Below are 18,095 nucleotides of genomic sequence, written 5' to 3'. Positions count from 1 at the left end.
ACCATAATGTTACATTCATTGACCAATCCCTCACCCTTAGCAAAACACAAAAGTCTTAGGAAAAATTATCAGGGAATCTACCAAGCACCACTCGGAGAACTTGACCTACTCTTCTCCAGACCTCAAAAGAACCTACAAAGTAGGTACCACCCTCTTTTCACGGGTGATGAAGCTCCATCAACTGTGGCAGGTCGCCCAAGCACAAGGGCAGAAGGCAGGGGAGCTAGGAGGAAACCCAGGCCCATTTGGCCCACATCCCTTGTAGGTAAGCTAGTTGGGACTCTTTGGGGCCCTTTCCATACATTTACATCATACTCTTCCTTTTCTGCTTTTTTCTGTGTTTATCCCGTGTATGGCCTCATTGTCCCAGTGGAACCAAGTATTCGCAGCTTCTCTTTGCTTCCGCTCCCTCCTCATCCTTCTTTTGTTCTTGTATTTCCCAAGACTAGCAAATCACAGGAGAAAACAGAGTAAGGGGCAGGTGCCTGTCACGGTAAAGTCTCTCCTTGGTGATCTGGAAAAAGACTAGTCCCTGAGAAGAACCAACAGCAGCCTGGCTAACGAGGCAGAGGGACCTCCATGCTTCCTGCCTCTGGGCACAGGCCTTGGGGCCCTTGTTCGAGAGGCTGGTCACAGAGGTCGGGCCCTTTGCTCCAGCTTTCCTGCGTTTGCCCACTCTGGGCCTCCAAGAATGGAAGTTGCAGCAAGTCTGCTGTGTCAACATCAGCGGGAGCCCGGTTATCAAGACAGCCTAGGGTGTGAAGCCCCATCCACCAGCAGCCCGGGTGCCTGGAGTCCAGCCCCTCTCTGTGCGGTTAGGGTGGGTGGGAAAGTGGGCAGGGCTGCCAGCCTGGGCTGGGCAGGTATCCAGAACCAGCAAGGGCAGCCCCAGACAGGGAGCAGGACTGAGGAAGGAGCAGTGCAATCTCCCCTTGGCACAGCTCAGGGGGACTTCCTGGCAGAGGCAGCCTTCCAGCCTGTGAAGGCTAAGTTTGGGGCTTATTCAACCCTTCCCAACAGGATTGAAAGGGAGGAAGAAGGCCGTCCCCGCGCGAAATACCCCAGATTCAATTTTTTAGATTCTGAGAAGCACCACGGACTTCCTGTTTTGCTTCTGGCCCAAGATATGTATCATACCTGTCTCTAGGAGCCTTTCCCTGGTGTCACTGCAATCCTCCTGTCATCAAATATTTGGTGATGATGATTAAGAAGAAATGACGAAAGGAGCACAGCTCAGCCCAAATGATATCAAAAGGGTTACTAAAGGAATTTCTAAGTTTATCTAACTTTATCTAAGTTTCAGATAAAGCTGAGTTCTAAGACATCTAATGTGCTTTATATTCTTCCAAGTTTTTCAAACTTTAAAATTCCCAATCATCTACTAACATCCCAAAAATGAGGTGGTCTTTAGGTGGGAGCAGAAAGGTTATAGGAAAAGAATACACACCCAGCTGCATTATTTTTCTTGATGTCTACATCATCTACCCTATTCTTGTCAACTCTTCCTCTACTCCCACTGTCCTAGCCAGGGTAGACAGGGCCATGGACAAAGTAGGTTTCGAATATTCTTGTTTCTGCTGACATCCCACCAAGGAAATGTTCAAGCAACAAAAACAACATCTTGTAAAACAGAGTCAAAAACAAGGATACATTTTGGCCCAATAAGTAAAACAGTCTGTTGGTATTCTGAGGTCCTGTTACATCTATTACAGGGGATCATCTGAAGGCTCACACAAAGACTAAGGGGAGAAGATTCTTCTCTACCTTCAGGAGAGTAACACGCCATGGGTGCCACAAGGATTCACCAAGCAGTGAATATCATATTCATTATTTTTGCTTTGGGCTCCCCTACAAAAATTAGGGGAAAGTTTGTCCCCAGTTCTCCCCTGAACTCTAATAAACTCTTTTGCAAGTCTCTGTTCCCTCTGGGCTTATTCTATTCTCTAAGCTTGACGCAGCTTTATTCACATAGACACTTTTTAAATCATGAAAACACATTCATTCTTAAATTTCAATACTAATTTATGCTGGATCAGTAATGAAAAATATTAACTTTGTTTTTCTAACTGTGGAACAAAAGGTATATATATACCTGAAGGATAGATAAGGTTTGCTAAAAGGACAGAGAAAACGTACTGCCCTGAGTCACTCTAATCTAAAGCTAATATGTATTTTTTTACCTTTTATTTCTAATACAACAGAGAGAAAAGGCACAATTTTAGTTCTACTGTACCTTGTAGCATTGTCCACAATGAGCTCAGACTCTGCTCTATGGTTTGTCCTTAGTTCAATAGCACATTTTCTGGGCTTAAGAGTCTCAAAAAGATCTTGCAGCAAGTTACCAGGTTCAATGCTGGGTAACTGTCTAACATCACCTAAAAGAAAAAAAAACATAGACACAGTAGGTTTTATGTAACTGGGGTCCTGAAATTTAGAATTTACTTTTATTTCTCCCTACTGCTATATCCTATAATTATAAAGACTTACTCTAACTGAGGAAAAAAGCCCAAAAAATCTTTGTCTAAAATTACTTAAGAACATTAAGTCTTGGGCCGGCCCCGTGGCCAACTGGTTAAGTTCACGCCAATGGCTGCGGCGGCCCAGGGTTTTGCCGGTTCGGATCCTGGGTGTGGACATGGCACCACTCGACAGACCACATTGAGTTGGCATCCCACGTGCCACAACTGGAAGGACCCACAACTAAGATATACAACTATGTACTAGGGAGATTTGGGGAGGAAAAGCAGAAAGGAAAAAAAAGGAAGATTGGCAACAGTTGTTAGTTCAGGTGCCAATCATTTAAAAAAAAAAAAAAAAAGAACATTAAGTCTCTTTTTTTTTTTTTTGAGGAAGATTAGCCCTGAGCTAACTACTGCCAATCCTCCTCTTTTTGCTGAGGAAGACCGGCCCTGAGCTAACATCTATGCCCATCCTCCTCTACTTTATACGTGGGATGCCTACCACAGCATGGCTTGCCAAGTGGTGCCATGTCCACACCTGGGATCGAACAGGCGAACCCTGGGCCGCTGAGAAGCGGAATGTGTGAACTTAACCGCTGGGCCACCGGGCCGGCCCCAAGAACATTAAGTCTTTAAAAATATTTAGCAGGGGCCAGCCCAGTGGCGCAGCAGTTAAGTTTGCACATTCTGCTTCGGTGGCCCGGGATTCACCAGTTCAGATCCTGGGTGTGGACCTAGCACCGCTTGTCAAGCCATGCTGTGGCAGGTGTCCCACATAAAATAGAGGAAGATGGGCATGGATGTTAGCTAAGAGCCAGTCTTCCTCAGCAAAAAGAGGAGGACTGGCAATAGTTAACTCAGGGCTAATCTTCCTCAAAAAAAGAAAAAAACAACCCAAAAAACAAAACAAACAAACAAAATATTTAACAAAAAGAATTCAAATTAAACAATACAAGATACAAAAAATAGTGATATCACAATAAGGTAAAAATCTGAATTGAACTTCTGTCATACCTATAACCACAGGCAAACTGTTCAGGGGCAAGTGTTTTAGCCAACATGCAAAAAAACAGGCCTTAGATAGTTAGTATTTAGTCACTTATTCAATCTTGCTCAATGTCTTACTAAACACGGAAGAATCTATACAAATAAATAAACATATAAATAAATAAACAAACATAAAATAAACAATTAGGCAGTGGATAGATAAATTCAAGTAATGTAATAACGTTCTGCATTTTACTTTAAACAAACCGACCCTAGAGATAAGGAAAACCATTTTCTGGGTGGAAACTGGGAGAATGCTTAAGCCATTAACAGAATCAACTGCTTATAAAATATCCACAAATAACTAAAAAAAGTTATTTATACATAGTTGGCTGACATTGCAATTCTATTTTTCTCCATTAAATCGTAAAGGCTATAAGAGCACCAGCACCCACGAGAATCTAACAGAATCTCATCAGAATTGGGAAGGACTCCAGAGGCTGGTGAGGTCTAATTTGAGTTATTAGCTTAAAATCATAAAATGACTTTTAAGTGGCGTATAACTCAGACTTCTTACTATTTCCAAATGACCTACATCCTGATTTCCCCTGAGTCTGACATTTTTATTATTTTAATAGTCATCATTTAGGTGATTAGCAGTAACCTCTCAGAACTCTATTTCATTCACATCCTAGCCTGCTTACATCCTGGCCAGAGCAAAAAGCCGCCCAAGTGGCCAAGGAGAGTGGTCAGACTCAGGGCAGCGTCAGCATGGGCTCTGAGGAACGGCTTCCCACCTTCCGCACACGGATGTGAAAACAGCGAGAAGGAATACACAACGGACGAACCACAATGCTGTGAACCAGACAACTGGAGTTCCAACAATATTTTAACTTACCGAGGATAATAAGCTTGGAAAGTCTGGCGTGCTCACACAATAATTTTAAAACCGATTTGAAGATTCCTACAGATACCAAACTCCCTTCATCCACAACCAGAACTCTGACAGAAGAAAACTTCCATGGCGTGTCTTGGGCCGTTTTTGTCTTCCATGAATAGAAACTGTAATTGACCTACAAGCAAAGAATGGCATTTCTACATTCAAGTTACAAAACTTAACAAAGGAAATAAATTGAACAACATGTTATTTTAAAATAAAACTCTTAAATGGTGGGCGGGAGATGTAGGTGGAATAACATAGAGAAAAGGCTAAAAAAACAGAGAACACAAAACTTACAGGGGTGAATATACACAAAAGATAAATACATTGAAAAACAAAGAAAGGTCACATAGCTCAAAAACTGCTTCCTCATGAGTATGTAAGTGTTTTTAACTTAACCAGCTTTGTGCATAGCACCGCCCACTGCAAAAATCTCAACCTTCTCTCGCCACTCTTGAACAGAGAAAACTCCCCATTCTTCAAATAAACCTTCTCTTGGCCTTCTGAGATAACCCAGTCACTGGGGGCCTTCTCTTCTCCCAACTCTAACACTCCATTCTGGAAATAAAGGGATGTCCTCCCAACCTAACTATGAAAATATTACATTTTCTTCTAGAATTACAAACTCACTTACTTCCCCAACATTTAAAAAACCACCACCACCAACAAAAACCAAACAACTAAAAAAACTATTTAGTACAGAGATAATAATATTTACTATTTAAAAAATATAGATGAGGGAAAAAAATTTGTGAAGTTACAACCAGGGAAGGTTAAATATTTGGTGTATATCATTCCAGAAATGTTTCTATGTTGTAAGTGTTTACAACTATGTATATACAGATTTTTTAAATGGGATCACATCTTTATTTAACTTTCCTACTGAAACTAGACTCAACATGTCTATTAAGTAAAAGCCTTCATATTTCACATCCAAATACATCAATTCTCTCCAACAAAACCTCACATTCTCTCAGTGGCCTTGTCCCACAATAGGACATTTGGAATCCCCACCAAGCGTTTCCTTTCTTCTATTGTATATATTCAATTACTTATCTTAGAAATGCCTGATTGACACTTTCCACTGTATTTCTAGTGCTACCAACTCAATATAGGCCCCATCTATGAGCGTCTAGATTACTCCAACAGCCTCACAGCCAGGCTCCCCCAACCCCTATAACCCAACATGGGATTGCCAGATAAGATACAGGATATGCAGTTAAATTTGAGTTTCAGAGAGACAACAAAGGACTTTTTAGTATAAGTAGGTTCGATGCAGTATTTGGTATACGCTCAGCAAATCTGCTAAATCTGGTAACCCTGGCACAAGGAGGCTCAGTAAATGGCATAAGTGCCACTTCAGTGCTCTTCCTGTGCCTTACGCTCTCTCCGGAGCCTAAATGTGGCTTTACAAATGTTTGCCCAGCATCCCAAGCAGATATTGAAATGCAACCGATTGATCAGATGAAATTGAATCATGCTGCCTCTCTGGCCTCTCCTCTTCTGATTCAGTCCCTCAGGCCAACCAGACATGAAGGCAGAGTGGGAAAAATCACAAGCTGATCAGCAGCCTCTTCCACCAGGGAGCTCAACTGAACTTCTCCAGCTCTGTGTCCATTCACGCGACAAATAAAGGCAATGGGCAAAGTAATTTCCGAGATGGCTCTAAGATTCTATGTGATCTTCCTTAAAACTACTTTCTTCATTTCACTCTCTTGCTTAGGAACCTAAACGGCTCCCTAGTAAATCAAGTCCAAGCTTCTTCAAGTTTGCAAGGTCTATAAGTGAAGAAATTACAGCACCGTGAAAAGAGCAACAAGCAAAGAGGTAGAAATCTGAGTTCTGGTGTTAGTTCTGCACCTCAAGATCTCAGGCAAGTCGTGTAACACCCCCAAATTTCAGCTGGCTCTCTGTAAAACGAAGATAACGTCGCTTACCCACATCAAAGATTTAATGAGATGTCAAAACACTTTACAAAATCTAAAGCTCAAATTCCCAGTTGAAACCAAGTTTCCTTCATTTTGCAACACACAGACTTCATTCCAATCAATGCGGTCCCCTCAAACCCTCTCTACACACTATGCTCATTCTCCTCGATGCCTTTCCCCTAAATATAATGCCCTTCTCCTCGCCAGAGCCTCCCTGTCCTGTAGAGTCCAACTCAATTATTCTTTCCTTCAGAAATCTTTTGAAGTTTTTCTCATGTGACTATTTGCCAGGCACTGGTGTAAGGGAAAGAGATAAAGAACTAAACCAGATGATCAAAGTCCTCACCTTCGTTCTACAAAATATAAACCTTTTCCTTCCAATTCCAGTGCTTCTCAAAACAGGGTCTGTGGACAATGACAGGTTTGTAACCTGCCCCAGGAGAAACAGAGCTTTGCCAGAAACCAAACTGACCACATTATTAGGCACACACTACAGTTTAGCTGACTTGACTTTGTCAAAACAAGACTCTCTCAACGAAAGGGGCAGCGCACTGCTGTGCTGTCCGGCACTAGCTCGTGCCTCACTGCAGACCAGCAACAGGTTACAGACCCGCTGTTTCGAGGGGCACTGATCTAAATGACAAGCTGCTACACGGCAGGGATCCAGAAAGCATTCAGTAAATACCTACTCACTGTCGTCAGGAAGAAATGAAAAAGAAACTCATAATAAAGTTTGTCTTTAAGGCAAGCGTTTTATCTAGAGGAAAAATGGAAAAGGTTTTACCTGATACAGCGTGTAAGCGCTAAAATCAGTTCTCTGTCTCAGCAGGCCGGCGGCTTTCCCTGTGGGGGCCGTAAGGAGAACTTTTATGGCCTTGTCTGCCTCCGGCTGACGCTGCCCTGGAGAGTTAAGCCATTCTTCTGAGACGTCCTGGTCTCGTTTAAAATCTTCACACACTCTTTCGGCTTCACTTTCTTCCAACAGCTCCACATGCTTAAAAAGGTGGCTCACAATCGTGGTCTTCCCGCAGCCGCCCTTCCCACTCATGACGGTCACAGCATTGGAGCAAATCATTTCCAGAGCAGCCACCTGATCCAGATCCAGCTGAACTTCACTTTCTTCTGCATGAACTTCATGTTCACCATTATCCCCAGTATGGTCACCGCTGTCCTGTGTGTCCAGAATGGCCAGAGAATTTTCTAATCCTGTTTCATCGGCTTTGCTTTCCTTCAAGGTATCGTCACCTCCCGAACTCCCCGCTCCCTTGGTCTGCATAGACCCAAGCAGCTCTCTGACATCGACGTGCAAATGCCACGGAGGCCTGGTCATCAGGTGGCATATGGCAGAGGCAATGCCTCTCTCGGCCTCGTAAAGATCATAAAGAAAGACACAGGCCTTCTCATACGTCACCACGCCGACATCCTTCAGAAACCTCAGAGACTGCCAAGCGTCATCAACAGACATCCGGTCTGACAACAGAGAAGTCAAGTCAGCTTCTTCAACGTACGTGTGCCCGTGCTCCTTACACTGCCGCTTCAGTTCAGAATACATTATCAATCCGTTCTTCTCAAAACTGTTCATCAGCCGGAAGAGAGACTTGCACTGACAAAATGCTGCCCAGCTTGCCTCACATCGCAAAAGCTTCAATTCTCTGAAGGTTATCTTTAAGAAAATAAAGTTCAAGCTGCTTTACAAAAAGTAGGAATGTTGATGAATATTGTAAGAATTACAGTGAAAGCTAGGTTATTTGCCAGTAATTTTTTAAGTCCCAGAAAACCTATATCTCAACTAAATTTGGAGAAAAACTATGTACCTAATACATCACTGATTTTTTAAATTGTCTAGAGATCTATATAATTTTATAATTAAAATTATAGTTTCTCAAAGCAATACAAATACAGCTTTAAAAGTCAAATAACACTATGAGGCTCTTCACAAAAAAGAGAATCCCCTGCCATTCACCTTCCACAACTTCTAAAGGCAACACCTTCAACACTTTTAGTCATTCCTTCCAGAATTTAGCTTCACATTTCTAAGTACTGTTTACACTACTCCTTGATTTTTTCTTTTTTTTTTTTCAAGTTTTTTTCTTTTTCTTCCAAAAGCCCCCTGGTACATAGTGGTGTATTTTCAGTTGTGGGTCCTTCTAGCTGTGGCATGTGGGATGCTGCCTCAGCATGGCCTGATGAGCGGTGCCATGTCCACGCCCAGGATCCGAACCGGCGAAACCCTGGGCCACCTAAGCAGAGCGCGTGAATGTAACCACTAGGCCACGGGCCGACCCACTCCTTGATTTTTCCTTAATTTTAGATACGTAATATTAACTCCCTACTATGGAAAGTCTTTCTCTATGGGAGAGCTCTCTTTTATACCATCACCTCCACAAATGCTTCTTCTCCTCCCACCTTTGAAAAAAGTTTAAAGTATACATTTTGTTAACTGATTTTGGTTAAATTGGTGTAAGTAGGACTCAAAGCTGCGCCACACGACGTACCGTCGGTACATCAACTGTGGTGCGGAACTCGCGTGCACCGCGAGGTTAATGACTGCCTGTTTTCCTGGCTTGCCTAGTTTTCCATGTGCCTATCAACAAACCTGCCCAACTCCTACAGAAGAGGAACAGAACTCCTTCACCATGACGCACTCAGTGGGTCATCCACCAGCTCTATTTCTTTTTTTATTTCACGGAGTTACCCCTCCTGGAACCCTCCATACATTTTAAGGGCAGAATTGTGTCCCCCTAAAATTCTTATGTTGAAATCCTAGCCGCCAGTACCCCAGAATGTGACCATATTTGGAGACAGGGTCTTTAAAGAGGAGATTAAGTTAAAATGAGGTCATTAGGGTGGGCCCTGATCCAACAGGACTGGGGTCCCTCTAAGAAGAGGAGACTGGGACACAGAAGGAAGGCCATGTGCGGACACAGGGAGAAGACGCCACCTACAAGCTAAGGACGGAGGCCTCCCTCAGAAGACACCAACCCCACCCACGCCGCGATTTCGGACCTGCGGCCCCGGAACCGTGAGAAGACAAGCTCCTGTGGTTCAAGCCACCCAGCTGGTGGTATTCGGTACAGCAGCCTGAGCAAACCAACACGATGCTTTCGGAAAGGACCTGATTCTGGATGACGGTTCACACGCCGACCAGAGGGACTTCAAGACTCCTCTTCCCACTGGAGTCCCAGAATGCCCACTGCTCTGCCTTTCTTCTCTACTAAATAAATACACATCCTAATCTAAGGTTCCAGAATCTTAGTTCTCAAAGCATACTGAAATGGTAGTCATTTTAAATAGGGAACAAAGTCATTAGTCCAGTATTTCCCAAACTGAGGCGGGGGGAGGGGGGTTCTGTAAACACTGCTGGGGTTCCAAGAATTATCTCAGAAATTTTTAATTGCATCTTCATTTGGGAAACCACATAACCAAGTACTTCCAAGATCGCAGTGCTACACTTGGTTTCCAATACTGCTGGACATGTACTGTATCACTTTACTATGCTCGGTCTCTAATAAGAACAGAAGTGGATGCATTTGTAAATGATATTATTGTGCCAAATAAACAATCAAATGCTACCACGATGTACCATATGAATAATGAAAGTCGGCAAACGTTCAAACAGGAAGGTGGGGGGGGGGGGTGAGCTGCACAGCACAATGGATCTGCCAAACCCCTAAGAGCTCGTGTCTTCAATGAGCTCTGTATTCAAGTTGCAAATGGCAATTTAGTTACAGAAAAAATTTGCCATATTAAATTATATAACTAAATCATTGATAATTTGAATGTCATTTATTTTGTTATTTTGTTTTCCTTTATAAACCTATTGCATAAGACCTATAGACACAAGCAGTTTATATTTAGCTGTAACACTCAAAGAAAAATAAACCGACATGGAGGTCCATACAAATTTTTTTCCTTTGAAAGAGATGCAAAAGCTGTCAAGCCTGAGAAATCGTGCCTTATATAAGATCAGTGAACGCGAAGCAAACGTCTTACTTACTTTATGAAACCCAAGTTTCCATGGATGTGTTCTTAAAATCTCTTCTATCTTTCCCAGCACCTCTTGAGAACCTGAGCTGATGAGCTGTTTAAAGTGTCGAGGCAGAAGAACTGGAAGGAATTCCATTACCTTTGGAAACTGCAGAGCTCTCATTACATTTATAAACGGGACTACAGGGTATCAGAAAAGAACAAACCAAAACGTACAAATGAGCTCACAGAACAACTGATTGGATGACCTTTCTCGTTTAGCACAACCAGTTCAAGAAATCCAAATCAAAGAGATATTAACAAATTTACTTTAACCAGTAGGAAAAATGATCATATTGTAACAATTTCTTTTGTACTGAGATGGTTTTCATTGTGTTTAATGCCAAAATTTATGTTCTTTAAATGTTTAGATAACTAGTGCTTAGCCTTTTGTTTCCTTTTGCTCGCAAATAATCAGAATAAAAATTTTTTTTTGATTCACCCTGAGCTAACACCTGTTGCCAATCTTTCTCTTCTTTCTTTTTATGTGAGTTGCCACCATAGCATGGCCACTGACAGACGAGTGGTGTGGTTCCACACCCAGGAACCAAACCCAGGCTGCCAAAGCAGAATGTGCCAAACTTTAACCACTAGGCCATCAGGGCTGGCCCCAGGATAAAATTTTTGACCCAATGAAATAAAGATAAATTCAAAGCGAACCATAAAAAATAAATCATTTACATATTAGTCTGTGTAATCATTTTTCTGAGTGTAATCATGATTCTTTGGTCACTGAAGTCATTCAATGATGTACTGCCAAATTTATTTGCTATAACTAAGAAATGAAGTATTCCAATATGTGAATGTCCAGATAACAAACCATATTAAAAATTTATTTTGAACCATTTTGGACTGAAACCTTTCCAAAATGGGTTACTGACATTCTTGTCTTTCTCCTCTATCTTCTTAAACAGAAGAACTGACAGCTGAACTTTTTCTTAATGACTCAAGATAATCCTACAGACACAAAGGTCAGAGGGAGATAAAATCACAGTTTTAGAGCTGGAAAGGAACTGAAGGAGCTTAAAGACCACCGCACTCAACCTCTTCACGTTAAAGATGATGAACCTGGAACGTCACCGACATATTCAAAAAGCGATACAAACACATTTTCATCAACCCGATTTAACAGACAGAATATCATGTCAAGATACTATAGTGCTAATATTTTAAACACATTAGTCATTAAGTATCTCAACGACACTAAAACTTGGTGAAAAAATCACACTTACTTTTGTTTTCCAGAGACAAACTCGTCTCGTTCCCCGGTAACGACTCTTCCCGTTCATTCTGTGTAGACTGTTTTTTATCATTCCTTCCATTTTTGAGGAAAGTTCTAAATGTTTCGTTAAGATTTTCAAAGTTGAGGTCATTAAAGCTTGATACTTCATCTACCCAGTCTAAAAATTTCATTTTAATATCATCGGGGATAGCACACTCTTTAAGAAAGAGCGAACAGATCTGCTTCTGATCTGGTGGTGACATGTCAGACAGCAAAAAGTACGACGGAAATCCTTGAACATGATAGCACTTCCTCGATCCCACCGGCTTCACTTGTAGCTTCACTCGCCACCAAGGATCCATCATTGGAAAACGTCCAAACACTTTACATTGCTCTTGAGTGTTTTCATCCAAAATCATAACTTAAAAAACAAAGTTAATTTCGGATATTTTTAAACTTCTTTCCCAATGCTTTATCAAATCCACCATTTCCTCTAATCTCACCATAGCTCCCTGTATAGATGTCTATTAGGGTGTCTACACTCCACTTACCTCTTTGTCTCCCTCTACTACACTGTGGCCAGCCCTGGTGGTCTAGTGGTTAAGATTTGGGGCTCTCACCACCAACCGTGGCCTGGGTTCCTGTCCCAGTCAGGGAACCATACCACCAGTCTGTCAGCTGTCATACCGTGACAGCTGCATGTTGATGTGATACTGAAAGCTATGCCACCAGGATTTCAATAGTAACCTTCATGAGTTTCTTAAAAAAATGCCATGATCCCTCCCACCACAGGGCCTTTGCATAAGCTGTTCCAGCTGCCTTAAATGTTCTCTTCCTTACTGTTTACCCCATTTAGTACAGACCTCGGCTTAACTGTCACTTCCTCAGGAAAGCCTTCCCTGAATCTTATAACTATAACCTCTCATAGCACTAGTTACTATTCCTTCTAAGCGCTGGGTAATATAGTTACTTCTGTGATTATTTAAAGAATGTTTAACTCACTATCAGGTAATCTCCATTAAGACAGCAACCTCATCATCTTACCTCTCCAGGGTACCCCAGGAATAAACACCTTGCTTTGAACGTGGTAGCCAGTCACTAATACTTTTAGGATAAATGACTAAACGCTCCATAAATACTTGAAAATTAATTAAAGTCAAATAAAATTTAAAATTCAGCTCCTCCGTTGCACTAGCTGCATTTGAAGTTCTCAACAGCCACATGTGGCTGGTGGCTATGGTACCAGACAGTGCAAATATAGAATAAGGCCACCATCACAGAAAATTCCACTGGCCAGCACTGGCCTGAACATTAAAATATTCTTAACTATCAGTCACAATGTACACACAGCTGGCACGATTTACAGCACAGGAAACCACACAAGGTAAATATGGATCATGAGGTTATTAACACAAGTGAACGACTCAACAATGACTTGAGGTGTTTCATGCGTGTGTTTTCTAAGTAGCTGAAAAATACTCTGACTTCAGGCAGGACAAGGAAAGAGTTACAAGCCCTGATGCCCAGTGTGAATACACGCTCGGCGTGCACCGTCCCCTCCACTATAAAACGACCTCAAAGAGCTGTGAGATGATACTTGTAGGGCAGAAGCTTAACACACAGCATCAACTCAAGACCCTGCTGTCGTCATTATTAACATCAGTTTATGCTAAGTAGGACCAACAGAGAGGCCCACCCCAAAGGCAGTCTGTCAGCAGCGGGGGCGCCTCCCTTAAGAGAGACCAGGACAGGAAGGTTTATGGCTCCCGGGACCCCATCACCCACCCCATCCCCCTTCCCATCCCCTGCCCCCATCTCCGGAACCCATCGCTTGACTCCATCCCCGGACCCCACTCCCAGACCCTAGCCCATCGCCTGCCCCCATCCCCGGACCCGAAGCCCGGGCCCCATCCCATTCTGCACCCCCATCCCCGATCCCATCCCTGGGCCCCATCCTCCATCCCATCCCGTCCTCTGACCCCATCCCCCGCCCCCACCCCCGGACCCCATCCCGGGATCCCACCTCCGGACCCCATCCCCCGACCCCATTCCCGGACGCCAACCCCGGACCCCATCCCGGGACCCCACCCCTGGACTCCATGCCCCGACCCCATTCCCGGACCCCACTCCCGGAGCCTAGCCTATCCCCCAGCCCATCCCCCGCGCCCATCCCCGGACCCCATCCCGGGCCCCAGCCCATCCCCAGACCCCAACCCGGGGCAGGTGGTCGCTCACCGCGCTGGCGCCCCGGGAGGCCGCCCGCCCTCAAGCCGCCACTGCACAGCTCCTCGGCGTCCACGAACCCCGGGTCGTCGTCCTCCTCCGCATCCTCCTTCAGGTAGTCGTCGTCCTCCTCCGCCAGGTCCTTTAATGGGAGCAGACGTCCCCGCACTTCGCGCACGGTCCACTGCACGCCAGCCATGGCTGTGTTCTGCGAAACGAAACCCAAACTCTGGAAACCACGCGCCCGGCGCCCGGCCAGCCCCAGCCAATCGGCTCGGCGCCGAAGGCCGCCGCTCCCGGGGACGCCCCCGCCGCGGCCCGCGCGCGCCAACCGGGCGGCCAGGCTCCGCCCCCGGGCCCGGGAGGGCGGGGCTGCTCCGGGCGGGTTTCTGCAAAAAAAATAAAGGTAACGATAAACCAGAAATTACTGAAACGGGGTAGAGGAGACAGAGATGGAGCAAGATCTCTAAGGTTAACGTTTTCTAACGCTTTGACTTCTGAACCAAAAGAAATAAAAAGCAAAACCTACAATTGGATACAAACAAAAACAAATGAATCTATCAAACGTATAACATAACCTCTCAGGGAAAAAGAACTACTTCGAGTTACTTTTGAATACTTTGAATAAATATTTTAAGTTACTCTGACTATACGCTCTTAGTAGGTTATATTCTGAGGACAAAAGAGCTATAAAGTAATTTTAAACTTCACTCACTATGGTTAATGTGAGCTGTAATATTGGCACTGTCATTTTGAATCATTACGTGTTGTAGGATAAAGCAAATAAGTAAATGTATTCCTATTTATCAAATGAAGGTTTTTATGTACATGAAAAGAAATACAAACGTTAAAAAAAGAAGTTAAGAAAAACTCCCAGTATTAAACTTGAAAAGGAAATATCAATATGAGCTTGTGATTTCTTAAAATATACTTTCTAGCTCTGTCTACCGAAAGAGCCTGATAGCAACGTCCCCCCGCGAGCTCTGATCATGTCTGCCACCCTAATCTTGGTTTTGGAACACCATTTCTCATTAAAAGCGATGGAGGCTTCTTGAGAAATAGCTGATCCCACCTCTGGGACAGGGAAAGCGCCAGGTGAGTCTGGGACTTCTTATTCCCCAAGGCAAGGAAGCACTCAAAAACGAATGGCGTTGTGATAGAAGGAGTCAGGAGCCAGCTTGAAGGGCTTCCCCCTAGCCGAATTTAGGGAGATTCCGGTGTCAAAAAGAATAGTGACTGCAGTCAACTGTAACACACTGAGTAAATAGAAACTGATGTGTCTACTGTGATACTCACTGAAAAAAAAAATTTAAAGGAAGAAAGAAAAAAATAGGAAAGGAAGAATAGACTATCAGTTAAGAAATTTAAGAATAAAACTATAAAACACTACTTTGTAACCCCCAGTGTAATAACTGATTCAAGTGAGGACCACCCAAGGATCCTGAGACCTCAAGTGAGAGGTCATTGGGAAAACGATAGTCTCAGAGCTAGAAAGATTACAGATCGCAAGGGGAAAATGTACCTTTAAAATGGAGATAGTTGTCAGTCACCCCTTATTCAGGTTATCAAACTTAGTGTCATTAATGGGACAAACTGATGTTGTATGTCTCGTGCAATATGATGTACATAAGATCAGTACGAAGTATTCTTGCCAAAAATACTTAACCTGATTTTAATCCAGGCTCTAGGCCAGCATTGTCCAATGGAAATATAATGAGAACCACACAGGTAATTTAAAAGTTTCTATGGGCCGTCCCGTGGCCAAATGGTTAAGTTCACACACTCTGCTTGGGCAGCCCCGGGTTTCAATGGTTCGGATCCTGGGCGCGGACATGGCGCCACTTGTCAGGCCGTGCTGAGGCGGCATCCCACATGCCACAACTAGAAGGACCCACAACTAAAACATACAACTATGTATACCGGGGGGCTTTGGGGAGAAAAAGGAAAAAATAAAACCTTAAAAAAAAAAGTTTCCAGTAGCCACACTTAAAAAAAAGATACAGGTCATATGAATTTTAGTGATACATTTTATTTAATTCAATATATCCAAAATATTATCATTTCAGCATGGCAATCAATATAAAAATTATTAATGAAGTATTTTCATGCTTGTTTTCATCCTAAGTCTCTGAAATGGGGGGTGTGTTTTATCTTTACAGCACACTTTAATTTGAACTAGCCATGTTTCAAGTGCCCAATAACCACATGTGGCTGGGGACCACCAAACTGGCCGGCACAGTTCTAGACCCAATTTCCAGTTTTCCCAAAATCCAAGGAATTAGGAACAAACTAAATAATACCATGAGGAAACAGAAAGACCTAGAACAGAGGTCAGAAAACTATTTTGGGGGCCAGGCCAGTGGCATAGTGGTTAAGTTTGTGTGCTCGGCTTCAGCAGCCCAGGGCTCGCAGGTTCGGATCCCAGGCACAGACCCATACACCGCTCCTCAAGCTATGCTGTGGTGGCATCCCACATACAAAACAGAGGGAGATTGGCACAGATGCTAGCTCAGGGCCAATCTTCCTCACCAAAACAAAAAAAAAAAAAAAGGAAAGAAAGAAAGAAAAAGAAAACTTCTTTTGTAAAGGGCCAGATAGTAAATATTTTGGGTTTTGCAGGCATAATTCCCCCTCCTCCTCCACTTTCTCCTCCTCCTCCTCTTCCTCCTTCTCCTCCTCTTTTTCCTTTTTATTCTTTTTCTCCTTTTAATAATCCTTTAAAAATGTAAAAACTATTCTTAGCTCTAGGGTTGTGTAAAAACAAGCCACAATTTGCCCACACCTAATCTAGTATGTGGGTCATTTGACAAGACAACTAACTTGGATTTTTCCAAAAAGTCAATGTCATGGGAACAAAGGGCAGGAAGGAACAAAGGGGGTCCAGGATGGACAGAGTCTGGAGTTAAGAGCGTGAGGAGCGGGTATGAGCTGAGGCTGGAGAGAGAAGCAGGTGGAGCCAGGTCTCACAGTGATTCCGAAGGCCACAGTAAGGTCACTGAGAAGCCACTGAAGGTTTTAAACACAGGCTTAACCGTTTTTTTTCTGAAAGCGTGATTGTTCATCTCACATAAACCAGGCTCTCATTTCAATGTTCACTTGAAACCTATCTAGAAAATGCTTTTTAAATAAATCAATTAATCTGAATCATGGAGCAAAGAATTTCAGTATATCATTCTTATTGCTTCTCACACAGAAAGTTTTTTTCCTATGTTACATATAATGTGTTTTCTGGTTATTTGAAATACATTTGTTTCAGCGTGCCTGGAGGTATCAGGGCGGGTGACACACTGTGAAGTTATCATTAGTAAAACCTACACATTTTATTGGGAGAGCGGGGAGGGAATGAGGTTTTGTGGCCCGTGTAATCAATGTGATGAGGTAAAGCACACAATTAAGGTGTAGTCGTGATAATGATGGTTTCGCAGTTAGATGAAAGCACTTCAAATTAATTTATCCTGATGAATGTTTAAATTAGCATTTTGTCTGTTTTGTTGTTAAAGTGGGATCCAAAAGGGAATGGCAGAATTAAGACAAGAAATGTTAAATAATAGGATTACTAAAGAGATTGGTAATTACACACAGAGCAGAAATTATACTAAAAATGTGTTAGCTTTCATTCAGTCGACAGATATGCATATGTGTGGCAGGTAGTACTGTTGCCCCCTGATACCTGGCTCCCCTCTCCTTCTGGGCACACAGTAGAACTGTACCTACTTGAAGTTAGTCATGGCCACCTCACTTGATTTGGCCAATGAAACAAAGGTAACACATCACTTCAGGGTGGAAGCGCTTAATTTCAGGCGCTCACCTCCCCACTCCAGTTGCTGTTTGCCTTGGTGACTGTGGGAACGTGAGGTGCAACAATGAGCCGTTGGATAATGGACAACTGCCCTGGAGAGTTACCTTGACCTGCAGGAGGCTTTGAATAAATGAAAATAAATCTTTGTTGCGTTAACCCACGAAGACCGTGGAGTTGTCTCCCATGTCAACAGAACCTAGCCGATCCTTCCTGACACAATACGGATCGTGCATTAGACGGTTGTGTTTGGTGGGTACAGCGAGAGACATAAGGAATCAGTAATGGCCCTTGCCAACAAGTTTCTGTAATTTAATTAAAATATGTAGATTGGGAGTTAATGGAACAAGGGAATGGAAAATTGCACTGGAGGCCTGATTCAGAGGACCTTTGAATGCCAAAACACTGCGATAGCACTATGGGGTTCCAAAATGGATTTAAGGAGGCATAGAGCGCTACCCACAAAGAGCTGACATCTGGTTCCATAATTCTCTAACCAGGAATCCAGACTCCT

The 18,095-nt window shown here is 43.2% G+C and overlaps 1 protein-coding gene across 1 annotated transcript in view; it reads right to left on the bottom strand.

Moving 5' to 3' along the window:
- HELB (DNA helicase B) overlaps positions 1-18,095 on the bottom strand; it is a 56,017-nt gene that overhangs the window by 18,737 nt on the left and 19,185 nt on the right. Inside the window, exons 2-7 of the mRNA XM_014830266.3 lie at positions 13,798-13,993; positions 11,573-11,983; positions 10,312-10,481; positions 7,099-7,977; positions 4,345-4,519; positions 2,234-2,375 (exon numbers count right to left, since the gene is read on the bottom strand). Coding sequence (XP_014685752.3) covers positions 2,234-2,375; positions 4,345-4,519; positions 7,099-7,977; positions 10,312-10,481; positions 11,573-11,983; positions 13,798-13,984 — 1,964 coding nt within the window. The 5' untranslated portion in view covers positions 13,985-13,993. The remainder of the gene's footprint in view (positions 1-2,233; positions 2,376-4,344; positions 4,520-7,098; positions 7,978-10,311; positions 10,482-11,572; positions 11,984-13,797; positions 13,994-18,095) is intronic.

The sequence above is a fragment of the Equus asinus genome, chromosome 22 (genome assembly GCF_041296235.1).
Source record: "Equus asinus isolate D_3611 breed Donkey chromosome 22, EquAss-T2T_v2, whole genome shotgun sequence".
NCBI lineage: Eukaryota > Metazoa > Chordata > Mammalia > Perissodactyla > Equidae > Equus > Equus asinus.
Note: the sequence above shows the minus strand (reverse complement) of the source record. Positions and strands in the feature narration are given on the sequence as shown.